The sequence below is a fragment of the Theropithecus gelada genome, chromosome 7b (assembly GCF_003255815.1).
Source record: "Theropithecus gelada isolate Dixy chromosome 7b, Tgel_1.0, whole genome shotgun sequence".
NCBI lineage: Eukaryota > Metazoa > Chordata > Mammalia > Primates > Cercopithecidae > Theropithecus > Theropithecus gelada.
Genome location: NC_037675.1, coordinates 36,138,374 through 36,165,705, shown reverse-complemented (window position 1 = coordinate 36,165,705; position 27,332 = coordinate 36,138,374). Strand labels below are relative to the sequence as shown.

The 27,332-nt window shown below is 44.3% G+C and overlaps 2 protein-coding genes across 8 annotated transcripts in view; one reads left to right on the top strand and one right to left on the bottom strand.

Annotated features, from left to right (window-relative positions):
- Positions 1–14,452, bottom strand: part of KIAA0391 (KIAA0391 ortholog) — a 149,322-nt gene extending 134,870 nt beyond the window's left edge. Inside the window, exons 1-4 of one of the 5 annotated variants that reach the window (XM_025392345.1) lie at positions 14,139–14,452; positions 12,546–13,822; positions 9,986–10,033; positions 8,679–8,811 (exon numbers count right to left, since the gene is read on the bottom strand). In XM_025392345.1, coding sequence (XP_025248130.1) covers positions 8,679–8,811; positions 9,986–10,033; positions 12,546–13,525 — 1,161 coding nt within the window. In that variant the 5' untranslated portion in view covers positions 13,526–13,822; positions 14,139–14,452. Of the gene's footprint in view, positions 1–8,678; positions 8,812–9,985; positions 10,034–12,545; positions 13,823–13,863 lie in introns of all 5 variants that reach the window. The other 4 variants (XM_025392347.1, XM_025392346.1, XM_025392348.1 and 1 more) reach the window with 4 other exon arrangements.
- PPP2R3C (protein phosphatase 2 regulatory subunit B''gamma) overlaps positions 14,230–27,332 on the top strand; it is a 36,968-nt gene continuing 23,865 nt past the window's right edge. The window contains exons 1-2 of one of the 3 annotated variants that reach the window (XM_025392354.1): positions 14,230–14,551; positions 14,671–14,870. Coding sequence is in view for 1 of the 3 variants with exons in the window: in XM_025392353.1 (XP_025248138.1) it covers positions 14,813–14,870; positions 19,708–19,835 (186 nt within the window). In the remaining 2 variants the exon portion in view is untranslated. Of the gene's footprint in view, positions 14,871–19,707; positions 19,836–27,332 lie in introns of all 3 variants that reach the window. The other 2 variants (XM_025392353.1, XM_025392355.1) reach the window with 2 other exon arrangements.

Genomic DNA, 27,332 nt, shown 5'->3' with positions numbered 1-27,332 from the left:
CTTTTCTTCTTCCTTCAAACAGGCACAAGCCTATCTCCCTAAACCCTCTCCTGACTCCACCATCCTCTAGCCACCACTGTATCATCTTTCTAATTTTCATGTAAACTTCTCAAAAGTAGAGTTTACACTCAATGTGTATTCACTCAGCTGCTATAACCTGGCTGAATTTGGCCCCTATTAAACTACTGAAACTGTTCTTCCTAAGGTCATCAATGATTCCTTAGTTGCCAAACCCAATATATCCCTTCAGTCCTCACCTTACCAAATCTCTACTTTGTACTCTGTTTTGATATTTGTGACACTCTACTGAATAGATTCTTTCTGCCTTGTTCTGACTGTTCTAATATATGAAACTTCTTCTCTGACCTTCCTTCCTATGCTGGTGTTCCCCATCCCACCCCTAAAAAGTTGTGAACTCAGCCCACTACTCTTCTCACTGTTTTCCTGGATGAGCTCAGGCACTCTTAGCATTTAACCTATTACTACTATGTTGATGGTACCCAAACCTCCAGCATTAACTCTCCCCTGTAAGCTGGAACGCAAGTCCTGGATCTTCTGCTGACATTAAAACCCAATATGAGCCAGGTGTGGTGGCTCACACCTATAATCCCAGCACTTTGGGAGGCCAAGGTGGGTGGATCACCTGAGATTGGGAGTTTGAGACCAGTCTCACCAATATGGAGAAATGTCATCGCTATTAAAAATACAAAATTAGCCGGGCGTGGTAGTGCATGCCTGTAATCCCAGCTACACGGGAGGCTGAGGCAGAATTGCTTGAACCCAGGAGGCAGAGGTTGTGGTGAGCAGAGATTGCGCCATTGCACTGCAGCCTGGGCAGCAAGAGCGAAACTCTGTCTCAAAAAAACAAAAACAAACTAACAAAAAAAACCCATTATCAGATATTCAATTATCTTCTCCTCATATCTGTTCCTGATAGATAGCATCTTTCCAGAGTGACAAAAGAAAAGCAATTAGGGAGTGAGAGTTTGTTCATTCCATCACCCAAGCCGAAAACCTGAACATCATCCCGTCTTCTCCCATCACTGCAGCCAAACCAAATGGTGAGATTTTTATCTCCTAAAATGTTCTCAAAGCTGAGCTGGTCCTTCTCTACTCTTATTCTGGCTTTCATTTCCCTCATCATTCCACACCTGGATCACTCAGCAGCCTTCTGACTCAACTTCAGTGCCTCAGTCTTATCCTTTTCAACTCCTTTTTCCACCCAGCTGCCAGAGAGGTCTCTCTAAAATATACATATCACACTTTCGCTTAAAACATTTTTTTTTTTTTTTTTTTGAGACAGAGTCTCGCTCTGTCGCCCAGGCTGGAGTGCAGTGGCGCAATCACAGCTCACTGCAACCTCTGCCTCCCAGGTTCCAGCAATTCTTCTGCCTCAGCCCCCTTAGTAGCTGGGACTACAGGCATGTGCCACCACGCCTGACTAATTTTTGTATTTTTAGTAGAGATGGGGTTTCCCCATATTGCCCAGGCTGGTCTCAAACTCCTGACCTCATGATCTGCCCGCCTTGGCCTCCCAAAGTGCTGGGATTACAGGCATGAGCCACCATGCCTGGCCTGCTTAAAACATTTTAATGGCTCCCCAGAACCTATGACAATGTTTCTTAATAATAGCTGCTCATTATCCTATAGTATGCTATAGGACCAACCAGTGAGAAAGGAGAGGCCCGCTCCTAGACGCCACTGCTCCTTCACACTCATTACTTCTCTACTCCTGACCTCAACTGAGGTTTATGATATTCATTGATACCAGGGATCAGCAATTTTTTTCTGTTAAGGGTCAAATGGTAAATATTTTAGGCTCTGTAGGCCACATGTTCTCCTTTATATCTACTCAACTCTGCAGGACAAAAGTACCATAGACAGAGGAGAAGGGGTGGAGCAAGAAGGCAGAATAAAAGGCTCCACTGATCATCCCCTTGCAAGGACACCAATTTAACAACTATCTACACACGTACAAAAAGCACCTTCAAAAGAACCAAAAATCAGGTGAGCACTCACAGTACCTGGTTTTAACTTTGTATCACCGAAAGAGGCACTGAAGAGATACGAAAAACAGTCTTAAATCACCACTGCCATTCCTCTCCCATCCCCCTGCAGCAGCAATGTGGTGCAGAGAAAGAATCTGAGTGTTTGGGAGGGGGAGAGTGCAGCAATTGTGAGACATTGCATTGAACTCAGTGCTGCCCCATTAGAGCAGAAAGCAAAAATAGAACAAACTCAGCTGATGCCCACCCACAAAGGGGGCATTTAAACTAGCTCTAGCCAGAGGGAAACTGCCCATCCTAGTGGTTGAGACTGGAGTTCCCACAAGCCTCACCACCACGGGCCAAAGTGCTCTGCGCCCATAAATAAATTTGAAAGTCAGTCTAGGCCACAAGGACTGTAACTCCTAGGTGAGTCCTAGTGGTGAACTGGGCTCAGAGCCAGTGGACTGGTAGGGGCATGTGGCCTACTGAGACACCAGCTAGGATAGCTGGGGGGGGGGGGGTACCGGTGCCATACCTCCCCTAAGCCCAGGCCCCACATCTCAGTCTCCTAAACAGACCCCCTCCTTCTACTTGAGGAGAGGAGATGGAAGAGTGGTAAGGACTTTGTCTTGCATCTTGGACACCAGCTCAGCTACAGCAGGATGGGGTACCGGTCAGAGTCATGAGACACCACCTTTTCCAGGCCCTAGCTCATAGACATTTCTAGATACACTCTGAGCCAGAAGGGAACACACTGCCTTAAAGGGAAGGACCCAGTCATGGAAGGATTCATCACCTGCTAACTGAAGAGCCCTTGGGCCCTGAATAAGCAGCAGCAATATCCAGGTAGTACATCATAGGCCTTGAGTGAGACTCTGATATTGCCGGCTTCAGATACCAACTCAGCCAGAGGTGGGCAGAACACCAAGGGTGAGTCCCAGGCCAGGCAGCATGCACCACAAGCTGACTGAAGAGCCCTTGGGCCTTAGGAGAACATCAGTGGGAGCCTGGCAGAACTCCCTGTGGGCTGGTGGTGGCGGTGGCCACAGGGTGGGGCTCCTCTGCTTCTGGAAAGGGGAGGAAAGAGTGGGAAGAACTGTGTCTTATGGTTTGAATGCCACCTCAGCCACAATACAATAGAACACTAGGTAGACTTCTAAGATTTTTGACTCTACTCCCTGGCTCCCAAATGGCACTTCTGGACCTGCCGAGGTCTGGGGGAACTTGTCGCCCTGAAGGGAAGAACACAGGCCTGGCTGGCTTTGCCACCTGCTGATTGTAGTGCCCCAGGGCCTTGAGTGAACACAGACAGTAGCCAGGGAGTAGTTAAGCAGGCCTTGGACAAGACCCAGTGCTGTGCTGGCTTAAAGTCTGACCCAGCACAGTCCTAGTGGTGGTGGCCACAAGGGTACTTGTGTGACTATATCCTCAGCTCCAGGTGGCTCAGAATGAGAGGGAGAGACTCTCTTTGTTTAGCAGAAAGTAAGGGAAGAGAATAAGAGCTTCTGCCTAGTAATCCAGAGAATTCTCCCTGATCTTGTTCAAGACCATTAGGGCAGTACCTCTTACCACAGCATTACTGGGCTTTGGGTGCCCCCTAAAGCAGATACAACTTAGATCACAACACCCAAGTCCTTTCAAATATCTGGAGAGCCTTCTCAGGAAGGAAAGGTACAAACAAGCCCAAACTGCAAAGACTACAATAAATACCTAACTCTTCAATGCCCAGACATGATATCAAGACCATCCAGGAAAAGAGGACATCACAAAATGAACTAAATAAGGCAGCAAGGAACAATAGTGGAGAAACAGATGTATGACCTTTCAGACAGAGAATTCAAAACAGCTCTATTGAGTAAACTCAAAGAAATTCAAGATAACACCAAGAAGGAATTCAGAATTCTACCAGATAAATTTAACAAAGAGATTGAAAAAAATTCTAAAAAATTGAGCAGAAATTCTGAAGCTGAAAAATGTAACTGGCATGCTAAAGAATGCATGAGAGTCCTTTAACAGCAGAAGGGATCAAACAGAAGGATTAGTGAGAATGAAGACAGGTTATTTGAAAATACACAGACAGGGCTGGGCACGGTAGCTCACGCCTGTAATCCCAGCACTTTGGGAGGCCAAGTGGGCAGATCATGAGTCCAGGAGTTCCAGACCAGCCTGGTCAACATGGTGAAACCCCATCTCTACTAAAAATACAAAAATTAGAAGGGCATGGTGGTGTGCGCCTGTAATCCCAGCTACTCCAGAGGCTGAGGTAGGATAATCACTTGAACCTGGGAGGCAGAGGTTGCAGTGAGCCAAGATTATGCCACCGTACTCCAGCCTGGGCAACAAAGCAAGACTCCGTCTCAAAAAAAAAAAAGAAAAAAAAGACTACCTCAAGGCATTGAATGATCCAACTTTCTTTTTTTTTTTTTTTTTTTTTTTTTGAGATGGAGTCTTACTCTGTCGCCCAGGCTGGAGTACTGTGGCGCAATCTTGGCTCACTGCAACCTCCACCTCACGGGTTCAAATGATTCCCCTGCTTCAGCCTCCCGATTAGCTAAGATTACAGGCACGTACCACCATGTCCGGCTAATTTTTTATTTTTAGTAGAGACAGGGTTTCACCACATTGGCCAGGCTGGTCTTGAACTCCTGAACTCAAGTGATTCACACCCACCTCGGCCTCCCAAAGTGCTGGGATTACAGGTGTGAGCCACCGCGCCTGGCCAAATAATCCAACTTTCTTTTTTTTCTGGTTTTTTATTTTTTTGAGATGGAGATTTGCTCTTGTTGCCCAGGCTGGAGTGCAATAGTCCGGCCTTGACTCACTGCAACCTCCACCTCCCGGGTTCAAATGATTCTCCTGCCTCAGCCTCCCAAGTAACTGGAATTACAGAGGCCCGCCACCACACCCAGCTAATTTTTATATATTTTGTATAGACGGGGTTTCACAATGTTGGCCAGGCTGGTCTCGAACGCCTGACCTCAGGTGATCCACCCGCCTTGGCCTCCCAAAGTGCTGGGATTACAGGTGTGAGCCACCACGCCCGGCCAAATAATTCAACTTTCAATGAATAAAGAAAGGATTAGGGCAGTTACTCTGCTCTAAAGAAAAGGACAGTTACTCTAGTGACTCACGCCTATAATTCCAGCACTTTGGGAGGCCAAGGTGGGAAGATCACTTGTGTCCAAGAGTTTGAGAACAGCCTGGGCAGCATAGTAAGACCCTGCCTCTACATTCAAAAAAAAAAAAAAAAAGGCAGAAAGAAAAGGACGTAGGCTGAGTGCAGTGGCTCACAGCTGTAATCCCAGCATTTTGGGAGGCCGACGCAGGTGGATAACGTGAGGTCTGGAGTTCGAAACCACCCTGGCCAACGTGGTGAAACCCTGTCTCTACCAAAAACACAAAAATTAGCCAGGTCTGGTGGCAGGTGCCTGTAATCCCAGCTACTTGGGAGGGTGAGACACAAGAATCACTTGAACCCGGGGGGCAGAGGTTGCAATGAGCTGAGATCATGCCACTCCATTCCAACCTGGGCAACACAGCGTGACTCCATTTCAATGAAAAAAAAAAGAAAAGGACATTAATGAGCAATAAGAAATCATCTGAGGGTATATATAGTAAGTACACAAAAAGACACAGTATATTATAACACTGTAACTATGGTGTGTAAACTACTCTTATCTTTAGAAAGACTAAACAATGAGTTTAGTCAGGCAGTGCCTCACACCTGTAATTCCAGCACTTTGGGAGACCAAGGCAGGCAGATTATGAGGTCAGGAGATCAAGACCATCCTGGCTAACATGGTGAAACCTTGTCTCAACTAAAAAATACAAAAAAATTAGCCAGGCGTGGTGGCAGGCACCTGTAGTCCCAGCTGCTCGGGAGGCTGAGGCAGAAGAATCACTTGAACCCAGGAGGCGGAGGTTGCAGTGAGCCGAGATTGCACCACTGTACTCCAGCCTAGGCAACAGAGCGAGACTCTGTCTGATTAAAAAAAAAAGAAAAAAAAAAGACTAAACAATGAGTCAATCAAAAATAATAACTACTATAACTTTTCAAGACACTGATAGTACAATAAGATATAAATAGAAACAATAAAAAGTTAAAAAGCAGGGAGACAAAGTAAAGGTGTAGAGTTTTTATTAGTTTTCTTTTTGCTTGTTTGTTTATACAGTGTTAAATTATTATCAGCTTAAAATAATAGGCTATAGAAAAGTATTAGTGAGCCTCATGGTAACCTCCAATCAAAAAACATACAACAAGGCCGGGCGCGGTGGCTTACACTTATAATCCCAGCACTTTGGGAGGCCAAGGCGGGCAGATCATGAGGTCAGGAGTTCAAGGCCAGCCTGACCAACATGGTGAAACCCTGTCTGTACTAAAAATACAAGAAAAAAAAATTGCTGGGCGTGGTGGTGTGCACCTGTAAGTCCAGTTACTCAAGAGGCTGAGGCAGGAGAATCTCTTGAACCCAGGAGGTGGAGGATGCAGTGAGCCGAGATTGAGCCACTGCACTCTAGCCTGGGTGACACAGCAAGACTCCATCTCAAAAAAAAAAAAAAGCATATAACAGATACACAAAAAATAAAAAGTAAGAAACTGAATTGTATCACCAGAGAAAATCATGTTCATTAAAGGGAAGAAAGGAAGGAAAAAAAGAAGACCACAAAACGACCAGAAAACAAAATGGTGGGACTAAGTCCTTACTTATCAATAACACTGAACGTATCTAAGCATGGTGGGATATAACAAAAGCAGCTATAAGTGCCTATATCAAAACAGAAGAAAAACTTCAAATAAACAACCTAAATATGTATTTCTTTTTTTTTTTTTTTTGAGATGGAGTTTCGCTCTGGTTGCCCAAGTTGGAGTGCAATGGCGTGATCTTGGCTCACTGCAACCTCCACCTTCTGGGTTCAAGCGATTCTCCTGCCTCAATCTCCCAAGTAACTGGGATTACAGGCACACACCACCATGCCCAGCTAATTTTTTTTTTTTTTTTTGTATTTTTAGTAGAAACGGGATTTCACCATGTTAGCCAGGCTGGTCTCAAACTCCTGACCTCAGGTGATCCACCTGCCTCGGTCTCCCAAAGTGCTGGGATTACAGGCGTGCGCCACTGCATCTGGCAAATATGCGTCTTAAAGAACTAGAAAAGCAAGAGTAAACCAAACCCAATATGGGGAGACTAAATAATAAAGATCAGAGCAGAAATAAATGAAACTGAAATTAAGAAAACCATACAAAAGATCATGAAACAAAAAGTTGGTTTTTTGAAGTTAAATGAAATTGATAAACCTTTAGCCAGACTAAGAAAAAAGGAGAGAAGACCCAAATAAATAAAATCAGAGATGAAAAAGAAGACATTACAACAAATACTGCAGAAATTCAAAGGATCATTAGTGGCTACTACGAGCAACCATATGCCAATCAATTGGAAAACCTAGAGGAAATGGCCATATTCCTAGACAGATTCAATCTATTAAGATTGAACCAGGCCGGGCGCGGTGGCTCAAGCCTGTAATCCCAGCACTTTGGGAGGCCGAGACGGGTGGATCATGAGGTCAGGAGATCCAGACCATCCTGGCTAACACGGTGAAACCCCGTCTCTACTAAAAAATACAAAAAACTAGCCGGGCGTGGTGGCGGGCACCTGTAGTCCCAGCTACTCAGGAGGCTGAGGCAGGAGAATGGCGGGAACCTGGGAGGCGGAACTTGCAGTGAGCTGAGATCCGGCCACTGCACTCCAGCCTGGGCGACAGAGCAAGACTCCGTCTCAAAAAAAAAAAAAAAAAAAAAAGATTGAACCATGAAGAAATAAAAACTTGAGAGCAATAACAAGTAACGAGATGGAAGCCATAATAAAGTGTCCCAGCAAAGAAAAGCCCGGGACCTGATGGCTTCACTGCTCAATTCTACCAAACATTTAAAGAATAATACCAATCCTATTCAAACTATTCCAAAAAATAGAGGAGGAAAGACTTCCAAACTCAATCCATGAGGATAGTGTTACCCTGATAGCAAAACCAGACAAAGACATAGCAAAACAAACAAACAAACAAACAAAAAACTACAGGCCAATATCTCTGATGAATATTGATGCAAAAATCCTCAACAAAATACTAGCACACCAAATTCAAAATACACTAAAAAGATCATTCATCATCAACAAGTGGGATTTATCCCTGAGACGTAAGGATGGTTCAACATACACAAATCAGTTAATGTGATAAACTCTTGACTAGAAAAGTTGTGAGAAACCACAATGTTTTCATGGCAGTCTACTTAAACACAGTTTTCTAGAAGCACTTACAGAAAAAATAAGCATCTTTTTAGTTTAAGTGCACTTATTATGTCCCGATATAATAGGATTGACTCCAACAGATGATGGTCTAACCCAATTATTCTGTGAAATTCTAAAGCAATCTCTCCAAAAGGTTGGCAATTGTAGCCAGCAGGCCAAATCCAGCGTACTGCTTGTTTTCATGAATAAAGTTTACTGGAACACAGCCATGTCTATTCATTTATGTATTATCTATGGCTGTTTTAACTACAACAGCAGAGTTGAAAAGTTGCAACAGGGACTGATGGCCTACAAAGCCTAAAATATTTACTATCTGGCATCTTACAGAAATTGCTGACCCCTGCTCTAGACAAGCAATCCAAGAAGGAATCAAAACTGTTAGACTCACCTGAGGCGTTGTGTTTTTGTACTGGTCACCTCCATCTATCACATCCCTCATGATTCTTCCCTTAAGAAATTCATATTCTTCTGGACTCAGTTGAATAGACTCTATGGTTTTTCCACAGCCCAAACACTGGCCACTGTAATTACAATTGTTAAATAACAATATTTAAATATGTCAAATAATGTTCTGAGGAAAAATTTTTGTGAAATGAACAATGAGGAAATTAAAAGGTAATAAAAAAGAGCATTAAAACCTTTGTAATAATCACATACATCTAATTTTTTATAAACCTGATAATATCACAAATTAGTGTGCCAGAAAACCCAAAAAAGTAGACTGGTCATTTGAATGACTTTTTTTGTTTTTTTGAGACAAGGTCTCACTCTGTTGCCCAGGCTGGAGTGCAGTGTCACAATTACGGCTCACTGCATCCTCAAGCTCCCAGGATCAAGGGATCCTCCTGCCTCAGCCACCAAAGCAGCTAGGACAACAGGTACGTGCCACCCTACCTAGCTAATTTTTGTATTTTGGCGCCTGACTAATTTTTGTATTTTTTCTAGAGACAGGGTTTCTCAATGTTGCACAGGATGGTCTTGAACTCCTGGGCTTGAGCAATCTGCCAAGTCAGCCTCCCAAAGTGCTGGGATTACAGGTACAGGCATGAGCCACCATGCCTGACTCAGGTGACTTTTTTTTTTTTTTTTGAGACAGAGTCTCACTCTATCACCAGGATGGAGTGCAATGGCACAATCTTGGCTCACTGCAACCTCTGTCTCCTGGGTTCAAGCAATTCTCCTGCCTCAGTCTCCCAAGTAGCTGGGACTACAGGCGCACACCACCACACCCAGCTAATTTTGGTATTTTTAGTAGAGACTTGGTTTCAACATGTTGGCCAGGATGGTCTCAAATCTCCTGACCTCATGATCCACCTGCCTCAGCCTCCCAAAGTGCTGGGATTACAGGCGTGAGCCATGGCGCCCAGCTCGCATGACATTTTTAAAGTAATTCCTATTATGTGAAATATCATATTGGTGAATTAAATAAATAAATAAATCCTAAAACACAACTGGGTCTGGAACCTCTAGGGAAAAACATCTCTAAGACATCATATAGGCTCATAATACGCACTGGAAAAACATTTTGGGTACTGCTACGTCTCTGTATGCAAAGTATGTTTTTTTCCTCAGATACTCTAATTACAAACTTGTAATTACCCTATCCTTAAGATGTTCTTAAATATTTTTCAATCAATAGCAACAAAACCTACTAAACTGAAAACAAACAAGTTAAAAATAAACATTGGTCTTCACCTTTTTTGGACTGTGGTGAACTGTCCTTTCCATTGTTTTCCAGGAACACTATGAAGATTGCAAAACCAAATCATGAGGTTAGATTCCTACTGAAATGAAAGACATTCATGATATTTGGAAACTCTTATAAGCAAGAACTCCGAAAAGTTCAAGATATTTCTGTAGAACGGTTTAATTTAAAAAGTGGCAGATATCCTGCATGAGGTTAAGAAGCTGCTGGTACCCTGTTCTGAACCTCCTTCTTCCCTGTGGTTCTCCTCCCACCAACTAACTCTCATCTTCAAGTCTACAGAAAGCAGCTGACCTTAGTAGCATAACCTCTATACCAAACTCAACTCTTACCTTCTCCATAAAGCTGCCAGAATTTGCTCCTGCTCAGAGTAATTTACCTCTTACCACTGTTATTTCACTGTGTGGTATTGTACTCCCAATTAAATTGAGAATGTGATAAAAGATTTTATAAAACACTTGCAATGCCTAGCCTATTTGGAAGCATTCAAAAGCTATGTATTGATGTATTTGTTCAATCAATGTATCCTCTCCTCCTTCCTCTTCCACATATTACCATCAGTTCTTCTGATTCTACTGCCTTCTCTCCTTCCTCAGTTCTTAATTCTCATCATCTCTCACCTAAACCTAAAATTGTATTCACGCAGATCTCCCTGTTTTCAATCTTAATCCCTCTCCTATCTACTCTTCTCACTTGGCAATTGCCTTTGTAAAACTCCATTCCAGCATTTTTTTTTTTCTTTTGAGACAAGGTCTTGCTCTGTCACCCAGGTTGGAGTGCATGGCACAATCACGGCTCCCTGCAGCCTTGATTCCCTAGATTCAAGTGATCCTCTTGCTTCAGTCTCCAAGTAGCTGGGACTACTGGCACACACCGCCATGACAGGCTAAATTTTGTATTATCTGTAGAGACAGGGTTTCGCCATGTTGCCCAGGCTGGTCTCAAACTCCTGGCCTCAAGCTATCCTCCCACCTCAGTCTCTAAAAGTGCTCAGATTACAGGCATGAGCCACAGTTCCCGGCCAAATTCAGCATTCTTGATCAGAGAATAAAATTCAAACTCCTTGGTATTCAAAAATTTTCACAACCGGGCTCCTCCTCCCTTGATATCCAATAAGATAATTAAACATAATTACTACTTCAAAGCTCTGTAAACATGATATAGAAAAAAAAAGACAAGGCCGGGTGCGGTGGCTCAAGCCTGTAATCCCAGCACTTTGGGAGGCCGAGACGGGCGGATCACGAGGTCAGGAGATCGAGACCATCCTGGCTAACACGGTGAAACCCCATCTCTACTAAAAAATACAAAAAAAACTAGCCAGGTGAGTTGCCGGGCGCCTGTAGTCCCAGCTACTCGGGAGGCTGAGGCAGGAGAATGGCATAAACCCGGGAGGCAGAGCTTGCAGTGAGCTGAGATCCTGCCACTGCACTCCAGCCTGGGTGACAGAGCGAGACTCCATCTCAAAAAAAAAAAAAGAAAAAAAAAGACAAGAGAAAAACTACCTCAGGTGATCCGCCCAGCCCATTCTGTCTACTCTCTATAGTTCATCAACTCGGATGATATGGCTTATTTATATTATCTGTCATCTATAATCTCACTATTGAAATGTAAGCTGTGGCTAGGTGCGGTGGCTCACGCCTGTAATCCCAGCACTTTGGGAGGCCGAGGCGGGCGGACCACCTGAGGTAGTTCGAGACCAGCCTGACCAACATGGAGAAACTCCATCTCTACTAAAAAGAAAATACAAAATTAGCTGGGCGTGGTGGCACATGCCTGTAATCCCAGCTACTTGGGAGGGTGAGGCAGAATTGCCTGAACCCGGGAGGCGGAGGTTGCAGTGAGCCAAGATCGCGCCACTGCACTCCAGCCTGACAACAACAGCAAAACTCCGTCTTCAAAAAAAAAAAAAAAAAAAAAGACAGTGAGTAGACAGAATAAATATAAGCACATAATCACATTTTCAGAGGAACTTCTGAAAATACTAATGTGGCCCGAGACAGTTCCAGTCAAATGCTATATTCTTTTCTTGCTATGAACACTGGCCATAAGTAGTATTAAGTACTCACATCATACTAGATGCCTAAGAAAACAAAATTAATGATCCTTCTAAAAGGAAAAAAATACATAAAAGTGCTATAAAATTTCACTTTTATGTGATGGGTAAAGATTAGCACAAATTATGTATGCTGCTACTTTTTTTAAAGAGAGAAAATTTTGTCTTAAAGAGAAAATAAACCTTACTAAGAGATGGAAAAAAGTGTAATCAGAATAGAATGATTCTCAGCAACTAACAACAAAAAAGAGTGGCTACTTTGAGGTTTAAAGTTATTAAGTTAAAAATAATTAGCCAGGTATGGTGGCACATGCCTGTAGTTTTAGATACTCAGGAGACTGAAGCGAGAGGATCCCTTGAGGCCAGGAGTTTGAGATTACAGGGAGCTATGAACACACCACTGCACTCCAGTCTGGGCAACAGAGCAAGACCCTGCCTCAAAAAAAAAAAAAAAAAATTAAAGAATAAAAACATACATATAAAAAAATCAAAATTACCTCTCAAACCATGTTTTTATACTGTGTGCAAATGATTCCCCTGGATACAGCTTATTATTTCTTAGATATGAAAGAATATCTAGTAGTTTATTTGAATAATTATCATCCTTTATGTCTTTTCCAAAATCAAAGAAAGCTTTTAAAGTTTCCAACATAGGAACAATATCTTGACCTAGCAATTCCTGATACAAATTCCAAGCTGTGTTTATATCTTGATGAAGGAGAGCTCCCTGGATACAGTCATTATAGTTCTTTTTAGAAGGAGTGATAACTTTTTTGATGTCCTCTAACAGCAACAATGATTCTCTCCATCTGTCTGAATGGATCAGTCCCTGGATGAGAAGAGTGTAACCTCCAAGTTCTAAAGTCTTATATCTGGCTTTCATAATTTCAAAGACATCAATAACTTCAGATGTCTGCATATGAAAGACACAGAGATACAAATACCTGACCAGTAAATCATAACTTACGATGCCATTATTTTTTGCTGCTACCCATGCCAGCAGAGATTTAGCCACATCTACAGAGCTATGAGAGTGAGCCATCTGTGAAATGATGAATCTTTCAAAACTGGTCTTTCCTTTGAAATCCGCCTTAAGTTTATCCCACTCCTCTGAATTCAAAGGTTGTGTTGGGAGTTGAATAGTGTTCCTCACAGATGGCAAGGCCTGATCTTTACTTTGAGGATTCATCTGTGATCTCTTCTTAGCTGCTCCAGCTGAAAAAAAATGAGGAACAGAAGAAACTTGCTTATTACTGCCCTCCTCTTTCCTGAGATATCTGGCCTTGGCAATCAGATTCGTTGCTTTGGTATTCTGTGGAGACATTGTTTTAAGAGAAAACAACCTCTGTTGGCTCCTCGTGCCACAGCTGTCTGAAAGAAAGAGAGAGACATAAGAGTGCCCTGGGCCTAGCCCAAGGTATGGGTTGCTCTTCCAAAGCTTAGGAAAGCTTCGAATACCAAACAAATAGAAAGTCATTATGCAGTGAGATCAGCACCAGATAGTGAGAGAGATGTTGGAAAAAAACCCTCTTCTATAGCAAAACTAAAGGGATTGGTGGTTGGCAGTGGAGAGTCGAAGTGCAGCTTTTTAAAAGAAGATTTGTGTTTCTTCCTTACAGACAAATCAAAGTTCGGCTTTTGGGGTTACTTAATAGCAAGAAGGCAGGTGAGTTTTCTCTATTAAACAACAATCCGGGGATGTCCAACGTCGCAAGCCGCAAACCAGGGACAGAGCAGGAATCCTCTGGTGCCTCTTACATTCCAGTTCATGAACCTGAGGAAAAAGCACAAGAAGGAACGCCCAGTTTTACTCACGTGGATCACAGTTGTCCTGAAAAGGAACAGATTCCCACGGGAAGCTTGCTGGAAAGGGGGTATAAAGCCAAAACCGTATCCAGGAGCCTCCAACTCCAGCCCACCAGCAACAGCGGCGAAAGCCAAAGTCTAGGGGCCCTCACCCTGCATAACTCTCCAAAGACCGCAAAGCTCCTCCGATGGAGGGATGCGGAGGGAGGAGGTGGCGAGTCAGGTGCGCCAACGACTCGGGAAAGGAAGAGAGATCCAGGAAGGGCGCTGCCTAGACTGTGTACCTATTGCTGACAAACGAGGTTCACTTTATTCAACAACTCACGCGGCACTCAGGCTTAACGCGGCCATAAACGCTGCGGGAACTACAGTGCCCACTATGCACCGCGCCAGCCCCGGCCGACTGACGAGACTGACCCGGACTTAGGCGTTCCGCCTGGCCTGGCGGCGAGGAAAAAAGGCAATTTTGAAGCATTTTGTGGCAAAAGGGGTAAGAGACGGCTGCGGAAGCGTCTACTACATTCAGGGGAGCTGGAGGGCTTACAGATATCCGCAATGAACAATGAAAAGAAATTGTGAAAGAAAGCGCTTCCCTCAAGCCGGAACCAATTAACTTCTGAGTCACGTGGTGCGCACGCGCCAAAGGCGCACGATAAAGGAAAACGCGGGCTTATCCTGCCTTTTAAAATCCGGCTTGGTGAGCTTGGCACGCCTCCTGAAGGAGAACCATTTTCCATCTCTTTCATAGCTTTCCCCCAGTCACCGTGGTAGCGGTATTCTCCGCGGGAGTGACAGTAATTGTTTTTGCCTCTTTAGCCAAGACTTCCGCCCTTGTTCAAGATGGTGGTTGAGCGGCCTTCCTAACCTTTACGGGGCCTGGCGGTGCTGACGCCTGAGTTGGTAGGGGTGGAGCAGGTAGGAAACAGCAAATGCAGAAGCTGCTGCGCGAGAGTCGGCCATGGACTGGAAAGAAGTTCTTCGTCGGCGCTTAGCGACGCCCAACACCCGTCCAAACAGTGAGTTTTGGGAGGGGCCGACCGTTGGGATGGCCCGGCCCTAAACTCCTAGAGGTAGGAGGGAGGTGGGGAGGAGGAGCAAGGGGGAGCCGCACTTTCCGCTTCTGTGAAACCTCCCGACAAAGGAGGCGGAGTGGAATGTGCTTTAGGGATCCGGATAGGGTTGACCCAAACTTTCCTGGGACGGAGTCTGGGGGAACGAAGAACTTAGCCTTAGTCACTGACTTCCATGGTCTTAATCTAAACTTGTGAAGAATAACTTAGAACCCCGGATCCAACAACGCCTCAACCCCACCAGGACCTGTAATTGTGCTACCGCCTTTTTACTGTCACGCTTTTTGCTTCCCTCCTAATCCATTTTATATTTCATAATCCATTTTTCCTTTTATTTTTCTCCTTCACATTGCTTATTAACTAACCTCGTTAAATCTAGCTTTCCTATTTCACACCCGCACTAAGGGCTGTTGAAAGTGGCTGGAGAAAAACAGAACCTTGTCTCACTTTTTTTTTTTTTTTTTTTTTTGAGACGGAGTCTCTTGCTCTGTCGCCCAGGCTGGCTGGAATGCGGTGGCAGCATCTCAGCTCACTGCAGCCTCCGCCTCCCGGGTTCAAGCGATGCTTCTTCCTCAGCCTCGAGTAGCTGGAACTACAAGCGCGCGCCTCCACGGCGGGTTAATTTCTAGTAGAGACGGGGGTTTCACCATATTGGTCAGGCTGGTTTCAAACTCCTGACCTCGTGATCCACCCACCTCGGCCTCCCAAAGTGCTGGAATTACAGTCGTGAGCTGCCGCGCCCCGCCGAGTTATCTCACTTTTAGTACATGTCCACTAAGCTAAAGTAGGTGTTTCGGTCATGTCTACCGTGTTTTCCTGGACGTTCATTCTCCTACATTCAATTTTCATCTCCCAAACTGCCAATCTGTGTTTCCCTAGATACACTATTTTTTTTTTTTTTTTTTATTCAGGCTCTCCCTCTGTTGCCCAGGCTGGAGTGCAGCAGCACAGTGACGTCTCGCTGCAACCTCGATTTCCTGGGCTCAAAGGATCCTCCCACCTCAGCCTCCTAAGCAGCTGGAAGTACAGGCACACGCCACCACATCCGCTAATTTTTTATTTTTAGTAGCGGTGAGGTCTTGCTATGTTAATAGGGCTGGTCTCGAATTCCTGGCCTCAGGCAGTCTTCCTACCTCCACCTTCCAAAGTGTTGCTATTACAGACGTGAGCGCCCAGGCAACACTCTTTTACAGTCCATTCTTCTCATCTCTTACACCTGCAGTCTGTCCTACCCACTTCTTACTTTAAGCTGATGAACTTGTTTTTTTTAAATATATATCTCATTAAGAAAGGAGAATCAGTTGGCCGGGCGCGGTGGCTCAGGCCTGTAATCCCAGCACTTTGGGAGGCTGAGGCGGGCGGATCACGAGGTCAGCAGATCGAGACCATCCTGGCTAACACGGAGAAACCTTGTCTCTACTAAAAATACAAAAAAAATTAGCCGGTCGTGGTGGCGGGCGCCTATAGTCTCAGCTATTCCACAGGTTGAGGCCGAAGAATCGCTTGAACCCGAGAAGCGGAGCTTGCAGTGAGCCGAGATTGCACCACTGCCCTTCAGCCAGGGCGACTGAGCGAGACTCAGTCTCAAAAAAAAGCAGTCAAAGGAGAACCTCACCTGTCCCCCTTAACGTTTCTTTCAGCCCCACAACCCCACAGGTGCCCATACACTCTGGCTTCACTGTTAAAATGATGAACTGTCCATGTTCCTATTTAAGAGGTCCTCCACTCCACCACTAGATTGCATTCTTTCTCCTGTATTCACTGACTTCCTTCCAGCCTCATCCTTTCTTTCATACATCGTCAGATTTTCCTTCTGCTGGATCATTTTCACCAGCACAAGTGTGCTATTAATATCACCCATCTTTTTAAAAGGTGGGTGGGTGGGGGGAGTGTTGTTGGGAGGCCGGGTGGCTCACTCCCAGCACTTTGGAAGGCCAAGGTGGGAAGATCGCTTGAGGCCAGGAGTTTGAGACTGGCCTGGGCAACATAGTGAAACACCATTTCTACAAAAATAGAAAGTAAAAAAATTAGCCCTGGTGGTTGTGCACCCCTGTAGTCCTAGCTACTCTAGAGGCTAAGGAAGGAGGGTTTGTTTCAATCTAGGAGTTTGGGGCTGCAGTGAGCTATGATCATGACACTATACTGCAGCCTGGGTGACAAGAGTCAGACCCTGTCTTAAAAAAAGTCATTTGGGCCGGGCACTGTGGCTCACGCCTGTAATCCCAACACTTTGGGAGGCCGAGGTAGGTGGATCACTTGAGGTCCAGAGTTTAAGACCAGCCTGGCCAACATGGTGAAACCCTGTCTCTACTAAAACTACAAAAAGTAGCTGAGCACAGTGGTTCGCACCTGTAATCCCAGCTACTTGGGAGGCTGAAGCAGGAGAATCGCTTAAACCCGGGAGGCAGAGGTTGCGGTAAACTGAGATTATGCCACTGCACTCCAGCCTGGGCGACAGAACGAGACTCCATCTCAAAAAAAAAAAAAAAAAAGAGTCATTTGATCCCACATTCCTCTCCAGCTTCTGCTGCATTTCTCTGCACTCTTTATAGGAAAACTTCTCAAAGAAGTTACCTGTACTTGGCTGGGCACAGTGGCTTACGCCTGTAATGCCAGCACTTTGGGAGGCTGAAGTGGGTGGATCACCTGAGGTCAGGAGATCGAGACCAGCCTGGCCAACATGGTGAAACGCTGTCTCTACTAAAAATTCAAAATTTAGCCCGGCGTTGTGGCGAGTGTCTGTAATCCCAGCTACTCAGGAGGCTTAGGCAGGAGAATCACTTGAACCCAGGAGGTGGAGGTTGCAGTGAGCCAAGATCGTGCCACTGCCCTCCAGCCTAGGTGACAGAGTACGACTCAGTCTCAAAAACAAAAGAAGGTACCTGTACTTTATGTGCTTTTTTGACCCCTTAACTCTTGAACACACTACATTCTTTTAGCAGATACTTACTTCATGCCTGTTTCGTGCCAAGTACCATTGTAGCTTAGAACACACATAAATCCCTGTCTTTGTAGAACTTACACTTTAGTGTGGAGAGAAATAATAAAATAATAAGCAAATTATATAGGTTGTACAGCACCTGCTTAAGTCTGGTTCCTTCATCAGTGTACTAGATCCTATCCTTTGTAGTAGATTCCATTTTTGCCTGCTGCAGGATGTACTCTTGGCAGTTGTCCCTTCTCCTGCATCATCAGTTTTTCTTTAATCATTCCCATCAGCATATAAACATGCTGGTATTTCTCCCATCTTCAACTTTCTTAATTTCCACCTCTAACCATTCCTCATTTTTCTGTTCCCCTTATAGCAGTATTTGTTAAAACAGTTATTGGTTAAATCTGTACTCGTCTCAGATTCCTGCTTCTCAAGAATCATCATTGACCGTCATATTGTTAACTTCAGCGGTCAGTTGTCAGTCTTGATTTTACTTGAAAAATTTTGCAGTTTTCTCCAACAGCACTGAGCCATAGTAAAGAAATTAACTTACAGGTTTGGTCTAAAGTTAAAAATTAACATAATAGGCCAGGCACAGTGGCTCATGCCTGTAATCCCAGCACTTTGGGAGGCTGAGGTGGGCAGATCACCTGCGGTCGGGAGATCCAGACCAGCCTGACCAACATGGAGAAACCCCATCTCTACTAAAAATACAAAATTAGCCAGGTGTGGTGGCGCATGCCTGTAATCCCAGCTACTCAGGAGGCTGAGGCAGGAGAATCACTTGAACCTGGGAGGCGGAGGTTGCAGTGAGCCAAGATTGTGCCATTGCACTCCAGCCTGGGCAACAAGAGCAAAGCTCCATCTCCCCAAAAAAAAAAAAAAAAATTCACAGTAAACAGATGCAGCAGAAATACAGTCATAAAAGGAATTCAAGGAAACAATTACAGGCTTGTTGGGAAGGAAATGAGACCAGAAAGAGTAAAATAACTTTTGAGAAAACAGATCACAGAATTCAAGAGCTCAGTGAGGCTGAAGTGGAAATGCTATGGCAGTGAGGTTTTGAATTACCAGTAAGGATGATCTGAGAGTATATTTGAGCTGAAGATTTCAGAAAAGGTACAAGTAAAATCTGTGATCTTGCTGTAGAACCAAATGGCAGAATGAACTGGAGGTGAAAGTTTTTAGAGTTGCAGGACCCATGGTCACCCACATAAATGTTTATTTGTCCTAAATGATTGCAGGACCTTGTGAAGAACACTGTGTACCGGTCACTGTAGTCCACAAATAAGTGGGGAGGAATTGGCTGAATGAGACAGCCACGTGCCAATAGCAGGCGAGTTGCAGGGTAATAGAGCTCTGAGTTTTGAGCTTCAGACAGAGGATGTTTTTTTGTTTGTTTTCTCTACATTAGGTAGAGAAACAGTGATTGTGAAGCTGAAACTCCATGAGGTCAGGGACTGGCGCTGTCTTGCTCACCCCTCATTCCATGTCTACTACAGTGCTCTCTGTACATAGTAGGTGCTCAGTAAATTCTTTTCATTGAATGAATTAGCACTCTACAGAGTCCTGTAGGAGAGGTAATGACTTGAGGAAGAGACTAGCTTTAGCAATAAACAGAAGTAGAGGGAGCATGCTGAGAAATGGTTGAAGATGTAGAGGAGGCTGCTTCAGTAGAAGACAGTGATTCTTGGTATTTCAGAAAAGTTAATATGCTTAGTGTCTAAGCACAATTGTGAAGGCCTTTTTGACACTGCAACTATTTTAATTAAATTATTAATATATAGGATGACCTGAGTAAAAGTACTGCTTGATTTTAAAAGTGCTCCCCTTAATCTGTTTTGTTACCAGAAAAAAAAAGTGAACAAGAATTAAAAGATGAAGAAATGGATTTATTTACAAAATATTACTCCGAATGGAAAGGAGGTAGAAAAAACACAAATGAATTCTATAAGACCATTCCCCGGTTTTATTATAGGGTAAGTAGTGTCTAATCAAATGTCCTGCAGAGTTTAAAAATGAAATACAATTTTTGGCAAGGCAAGATGGCTCATACCTATAATCCCAACACTTTGGGAGGCTGAGGCGGGAGGATCGCTTGAGTCTGGGAATTTGAGACCAGCCAGAGCAACATAGCAAGCCCCCATCTCTAAAAAAAATTTTTTTTTAAATAGCTGGACATGGTGATGCATGCCTATAGTCCTAGCTTCTCAGGAGGCTGAAGCAGGAGGATCACTTGAGCCCAGGAGGTCGAGGCAGCAGTGAGCCATGATTGTGTCACTGCACTCCAGCCTGGGCAACAGAGTTAGACCCTGTCCTCCCACCCCCAGAAAAAAGTAATTTTAAAAATAGGACCAGAATTTTATGTTTTAAGAATAGAGGATTATATTTTAAATTTTGTATATTTATTATTTTATTGTAATCTTATCACTATTATAAAACATTTTGAGCCCAATAAAACCCCAAGTTTAGATTTAAGTGGGTATGTAAACACAAAGTTGTTAAACTGTCGGCTTTTTCTTTCTAATTTTTATTATAGATATTAGTAGTAAGTATTCTATTGGATTGTGTTATCAGGTATACAACGCTTTGTTACAAAGTTTTAAAATTTTGCTCAAGGCTAAACCAAAAAATCGATTGAAAATGGAAAACTTAAAGAATTTCACTTGAGGCCAGGCATGGTGGCTCATGCCTGTAATCCCAGCACTTTGAGAGGCCAAGGTGGGTGGATCACAAGGTAAGGAGTTCGAGACCAGCCTGATCAATATGGTGAAACCCAGTCTCTACTGAAAATACAAAAATTAGCCAGGAGTGGTGATGTGCACCTGTGATCCCAACTACTCAGTAGGCTGAGGCAGGATAATCTCTTGAACCTGAGAGGTGGAGGTTGCAGTGAGCTGAGATCACGCCACTGCACTCCAGCCTGGGTGACAGAGCAAGACTCCATCTCAAACAAACGAACAAACAAAAAGGAATTTCACTTGACTATTTCTTACCCTGTGCCAAACTCTGAAAATGGCTTGAAGGGACATATAGACAAAATAGACCTTAAGAAAAGCTATTTACGATAGGGTCACTGCACTCCAGCCTGGGTGATAGAGCAAAGACCCTGTCACAAAAAAAAAAAAGGTTGGCCAGGAGCAGTGACTCACACCTATAACCCTACCACTTTGGGAGGCCATCAAATCAGGAGGATCACTTGAGGCCAGGAGTTTGAGAACCAGTCTGGGCAACTTGGTGAGATCTTGTCTCTCCAAAAAAACTTAGCCAGGCATGATGGTGACACCTGTAGTCCCCGCTACTCAGGAGGCTGAGGTGGAAGGATCACTTGAGCTCAGGAGGTTGAGGCTGCAGTGAGCTGTGATCATGCCACTGCATTCCAGCCTGGGTAGCAGAGCAAGAGCCTATCTCAAAAAAAAAGAAAAAAGAAAAAAAGCTGTTTACAACCTGGGTATGGTAGGGCATTCAACTGTAGTCCCAGCTACTCTGAGAGGGTGAGGAAGGGAGAATCTCTTAAGCTCAGGAGTTTGAGACTGGCCTGGGCAACGTAGTAAGACCACCCCACACCCCATCTTTTTTTTTTTGAGACGGAGTCTCGCTGTTGCCCAGTCTGGAGTGCAACGGCCTGATCTCAGCTCACTGCAACCTCTGCCTCCCAGGTTCAAGCGATTCTCCTGCCTCAGCCCTCCCAAGTAGCTCGGATTATAGGTGTGTGCCACCACACCCAGCTAGTTTTTGTATTTTTAGTAGAGACGGGGTTTCGCCATGTTGGCCAGGCTGGTCTCGAACTCCTGATCTCAGGTGATCTTCCTGCCTCGGCCTCCCAAAGTGCAGGGATTACAGGTGTGAGCCACCATGCCAGGCCCACCCCATCTTTTTATTTTATTTTATTTATTTATTTTTTTTAAAAAGAAAGCTATTTATACCTGAAAGTGAGGTCTACCAAAAAATATCTATTTAGTATTATGGAAAATGTAACCACTATACAAGTTAACTGGAATCTTAGCTGGATGTCCCTTGAACCTGTTACCTTCTAACTCTATTAATTATAACATTATTTGCAAATATAGTAAACATTTATTTAGGTAGTGTTCTTACAGGTTAAGGTGTTTATATAAGTGAGTTATCCGGATACTGAAATATTTCTTCAAGTGCAAATTTTTTTCACTGAACATTTTTTTTTTTTTTTTTTGAGACGGAGTCTCGCTCTGTCGCCCCAGGCTGGAGTGTCACTGAACATTTATATATACTTCTCAACCTTTTAAGAATCATATGCCAGTAATGCTAGCCCATATTTGTTTTGTTTAATTTAATTTAATTTAAGAGAGCTAAATAATTAAACATGAGGCCAAAGTACATAAGAAAGTGGCAGTCTTTTATTGCAAATATGCGCACACTCTCGGGCGAGGTTCTCTGGTCCTTAGGTGTTGGGGGGCCAGGGAAGTCGCGCCGGCGCTCTCAGGTGAGGTTCTCTGGCTCACGAATGCAGGGGTCGAAGAACTCACACCGGCTCCTGCCGGCAGCAAACTTTTATGCATTGGTACTGGAAGGGGGAGGGCAGTGGGCAGGATAAGGGCGGGATAGGGGCGTCTCCATAGGCGTGGCCGGGTAAGTTTCGATCTCTTTGGATTGACATCACCTGGTGCATGCTCGGTTGATCTACATCTTCCCTGGCGCTGGCTGCATTTTCCCACGCACTGGAAAGTTGATGAGGAAGAACCCGGAAGCAACATGGATTGTGCCTTCTTGTTCACCTTCCTCCATCTTGTCCTTTCTCCCTCACCCAAACAATATTTATTGTAGAAAAGGAAAAAAATATGGCTAAACAAGTTGATCTCTTCCCATAACAACATCACCCAACAATGTAAACAGAACATTTTATATGAATCCTTCTACATATTTTTGTGGGTATCTGTGTATTTTTTAAAATGGGGTTACATCATACATACCTTTACTGCTTTTTGCATTTCACACTTTTCTTAAACAGGGGCAGCTAGATAACTGAATATTTTTGATAACCTAGGGGAGAGAGAAGGGAATTGACATTTATTGAGTGTCTAAGCACTGCAGAGTGAAGGGGTGGCCTGCCCCTCCACACCTGTGGGCGTTTCCCTCATCAAGTGGAACGAGAGACTTAAGAAAAGAAAGACACAGAGACAAAGTATAGAGAAAGGAAAGTGGGCCCAGGGGACCAGCGCTCAGCATACAGAGGACCCAGGCCACCGCCCTGGCCTCTGAGTTCCCTCAGTATTTTTTTGATCATTATCTTCACCATCTCGGAGAGGGGAAGTGGCAGGACCATAGGGTCATAGTAGGAAGAAGGTCAGCAAGGAGACATATGAATAAAGATCTCTGTGTCATGAATAAGTTTAAGGAAAAGTGCTGTGCTTTGATGTGCATATGCAAACATCTCCATAAACATTTTCAGGGCATTAAGAGTAGCATTGCCACTAGCACGTACCACCTCCAGCCCTAAAGTGGTTTTCTCCTACCTCAGTAAATAGAACATACAATCAGGTTTTACACCGAGACATTCCATTGCCCAGAGATGGGCAGGAGACCTTTTACTAATCCTCCTCAGCACAGACCCTTCAGGTCTTTCCCTTTCCACAAGGCCATATTTCAGACTATCACATGGGGAGAGACCATGGACAATACATAGCTTTCCTAGGCAGAGGTCCCTGCGGCTTTCTGCAGTGTTTGTGTTCCCGAGATTAGAGAATGCTGATGACTTTTAACAAGTATACTGCCTTTAGGCACTTAACAAAGCACATCCTGCATAACTCCAAATCCATTAAACCTTGAGTAGACACAGCACATGTCTCTGCAAGGGCAGGTTTGGGGGCAGGGTTACAGATTAACAGTATCTCAAGGCAGAAGAATTTTTCTTAGTACAGAACAAAATGGAGTCTCTTATGTCTACTTCTTTCTACGTAGACACAGTAACAGTCTGATCTCTCTTTTTCCCACACAGAGCCTTTTGTATTATCTCATTTAACCTAGATTCTTAAATAAGATCTTACTGTTATCGAACACAAGTTCTTGGGTTCTCAACACAAAAGGGAGAGAGAGTACCTGACTCTCTGAAAAGAGCTGGTAGGGTTTTTTTTTTTTTTTAAATCAGGGATTGATATTAGGGTGGGGTATGCAGGCTGGGCTGGGCAAAGCAGATCAGGTAGGGTATGCAGGTGTGCATTATCTGGTTGCTATGGTTATCTTGAGCAGTGGGCCACCTGGTCTGGCTAGAGGCAACAAGGCTGTAAATCAGTTGTTCAGCGTTCCTTCCCTAGATAGGACACCCACTCCACAACTCTGGTTATCTCCTAAGGCTAGTTACTGGAATTCTTTTGAGTAAAAGGCATGGTTCAGACATTGTGGTATCAGTGAGGTGATGGCGTGGGTTTTGTGATGAGTGGAAATGCATGAAAAAGTGCCGTAGTGGGAGTGAGCTGACCCAAGCCCCCTTTCCTACTCTGTGTCATTCCTAACAGCTCTTGGATAGGAATGGTGTGATCCCATTCCTGAGGCCAGGACTGAACTTTCTTGTACTTCCAGGACCAAACCTTCGCCTTCTTTTTCTGGTTTCTGAGGGAATCTCCTTTTTTCCCTGTCTTCGTGTCACTTCTCTCTTGGGCCACCTCTAGATCCTAGATGGTTTCCTGTCTGCAGCTATGGATTTGTAAAAAAGTTCTTTCCCTTCTTCTCCGTGGTCCCCACTGCTTCAGAGAAAACACGTATTATCTTGAGTCACCATTTCTTTCCTTGGCTGATTAGCTGGTTAACTAGTCACTGTTAGACCCAACATGGCGGTGTTACCCGGCGTAGCAGGCCTTTTGTTAAAGACTCCCTTCACCCTTGTACACACCCACAGACTTACATGCATCAGAGTTCTGGTTGGGCAACCACACCCCCCCATGACCTGCAGCTCACCTGCATTTCACAAGTTCGTGAACAGCAGTTTCAGTTAAACAGTTTCCAAAGACCCCTTCCTCATGACCCTTACTCGACTCCTGCCCTAGTAGTTTCAAGACTCCCCAGGCCCTGTTTGTACAACCAGCTTCCCTAGCCCTACCCTCCTCCCTCAGCGCGACTTCCTCAGCCTGCACCTTTGGACCGAGGAACCTCGCCCGCAAGTCCTAATAAAGGCTATTCTCACTGCCATTTGCCTTGTGTCTTCGTTCCTGGTTAGGCTCCAGCCTCAGTTTACCTTTACAGTCACTAGAACACAATCTCAGTCAGCCCCAACTGCAGCCCCATCCCCACCTCCTAATGTTTCTTCTGTTGATGAAGAGTCGAACTCTAAAATATTTGAAGAGATTTATTCTGAGCCAAATATGAGTGACCATGGCCTGTGACATAGCCTTCAAGAGATCCTGAGAACACGTGCCAAAGGTGGTTTGGGTGCAGTTTGGTTTCACATGTTTTAGGGAGGCATGAGACATCAATCAAATACATTTGAGAAATACATTGGTTTGGTCCAGAAAGGTGGGACAATTTGAAGCGGGATTTCCAGGCTACAGGTAAATTCAAACATTTGCTGGTTGACACTAGGTTGAGTTTCTCTAAAGACCAGGGATCAAACAGAAAGGAATGTCTGGGTTAAGTTAAGAGGCTATGGTGACCAAGGTTTTATCATGCAGATGAAGCTTTTAGCTAGCAGGCTTCAGAGAGAATAGGTCATAAAATGTTTCTTATTAGACTTAAAGTCTGTGTTGATGTTAATGCCAGAGAGGTAGAATGAGGCATGTTTGACCCTCACTTCCCATCATGCCCTGAAACGGTCTCTCAGGTTAAATTTTAAGGGCCCTGACTGAGGAGGAAGACCATTCAGATTGTTGGGAGCCTTAGAATTTTATTTTTGGTTTGTACTCTTTTAACTCTGTTCCTTCTGATGGGAGGGATGGCATCTTAGTTCCTGGAAATGAAAGGTAAAAACCATAACCCTGAGTTTTGACGTTAAGGTTTACTGAGGTACATTTAATGGGGCTAAGATGTAGAAGAGGAAGAAGAGCTCTTTAAAGTAAATTGTTCTGACTAGGTGTGGTGGCTCATGCCTGTAATCCTAGCACTTTGGGAGGCCAAGGTGGGAGGATTGCTTGAGCCCAGGATCTCAAGACCAACCTGGGCAACATAGCAAGACCCTGCCTCTATTATTAATTAAAAAAAGAAGAAATGAAGTAGATTGTTCTAAGTCAGGTTGGAATGAGTCATTCTAAAGCTCTGCTCATGGAAATCACCCCAGTTGACAAACCCTCTTGCCTGGGAGGCCAACATAATAGGCACTGCCTTGACCATCTCCAAGAACGAAGGTGATCCAATCTCAACAGGCATGCTTTCCTAAAACTGGACAAGAAGAATAAATGGTTTTTGCTGGACAAGAAGAATTACAGGTGAGAACCACCCAACAGGTTCTTCTTGCCTGCTACCCAGATAGAGCCAATTTATCAAGATGGGAATTGCAAGAGAGAAAGAATTTAATATACATGGAGCCAACTAAATGGAAGATAGGACTTTTATTATTCCTCAAATCAGCCTTCTTGAAAAGTTGGAGGCTAGGGTTTTTCAAGGATAGTTTGGTAGGCAGAGGGCTAGGGAATGGGTGCTACTGATTGGTTGGGGATGCAATCACACGGATATAGAAAAACAGTCCTGGTCCTTGCCTGCTGAGTCTGCTTCTGGGTTGGGGCCACAGAGGAGTGGCTGGTCCAAGAGGGGCCACTAGGTAGTCAGAAGTGCAAAAGCCTGAGAAGACATCTCAAAAGGCTGGTCCTGTGTACTACAATAGTGATGTTACTTACAGGAGTAATTGAGGATGTTGCAGATTTTTGTGACCTCTGGAATAATGACTGCTAATCATTTAACTGGCCTCCATCTTAGCAGAATTCTGGTCTTTCTCATCCTCCTGACGTGGTGGCCTTTCATTAGTTTTACAAAGGCAGTTTAGTTTGGGGATGAGCTATTATCATTTAAATCATAAACTAAATTTCTCCCAAATTTATTAATATCTTGGCCCATGCCCAGGAATGACCAAGGGCAGATTGGAGGTTAAAAACAAGATGGAGTTGGTTAGGTCAGGTCTCTTTCACTGTCATCATTTTCTCACTGTTATAATTTTGCAAAGGTGGTTTTGAAATTGTCAATCTTCAGTTAATCCTCATTTAATTCTATATCTTTTTTTTTTTTTTTTTTGAGACAGTGTCTCACTCTGTCACCAGGCTGGAGTGCAGTGTCACAATCTCAGCTCACTGTAACCTCCGCCTCCTGGGTTTAAGCAATTCTCCTGCCTCAGCCTCCTGAGTAGCTGGGACTACAGGTACATGCCACCATGCCCAGCTAATTTTTGTGTTTTTAGTAGAGGCGGGGCCAGGATGGTCTCGACCTCTTGACCTCGTGATCCACCTGCCTCTGCCTCCCAAACAGCTGGGATTACAGGTGTGTGAGCCACCGCCCCCAGCCAATTCTTTATAATTCTAAGG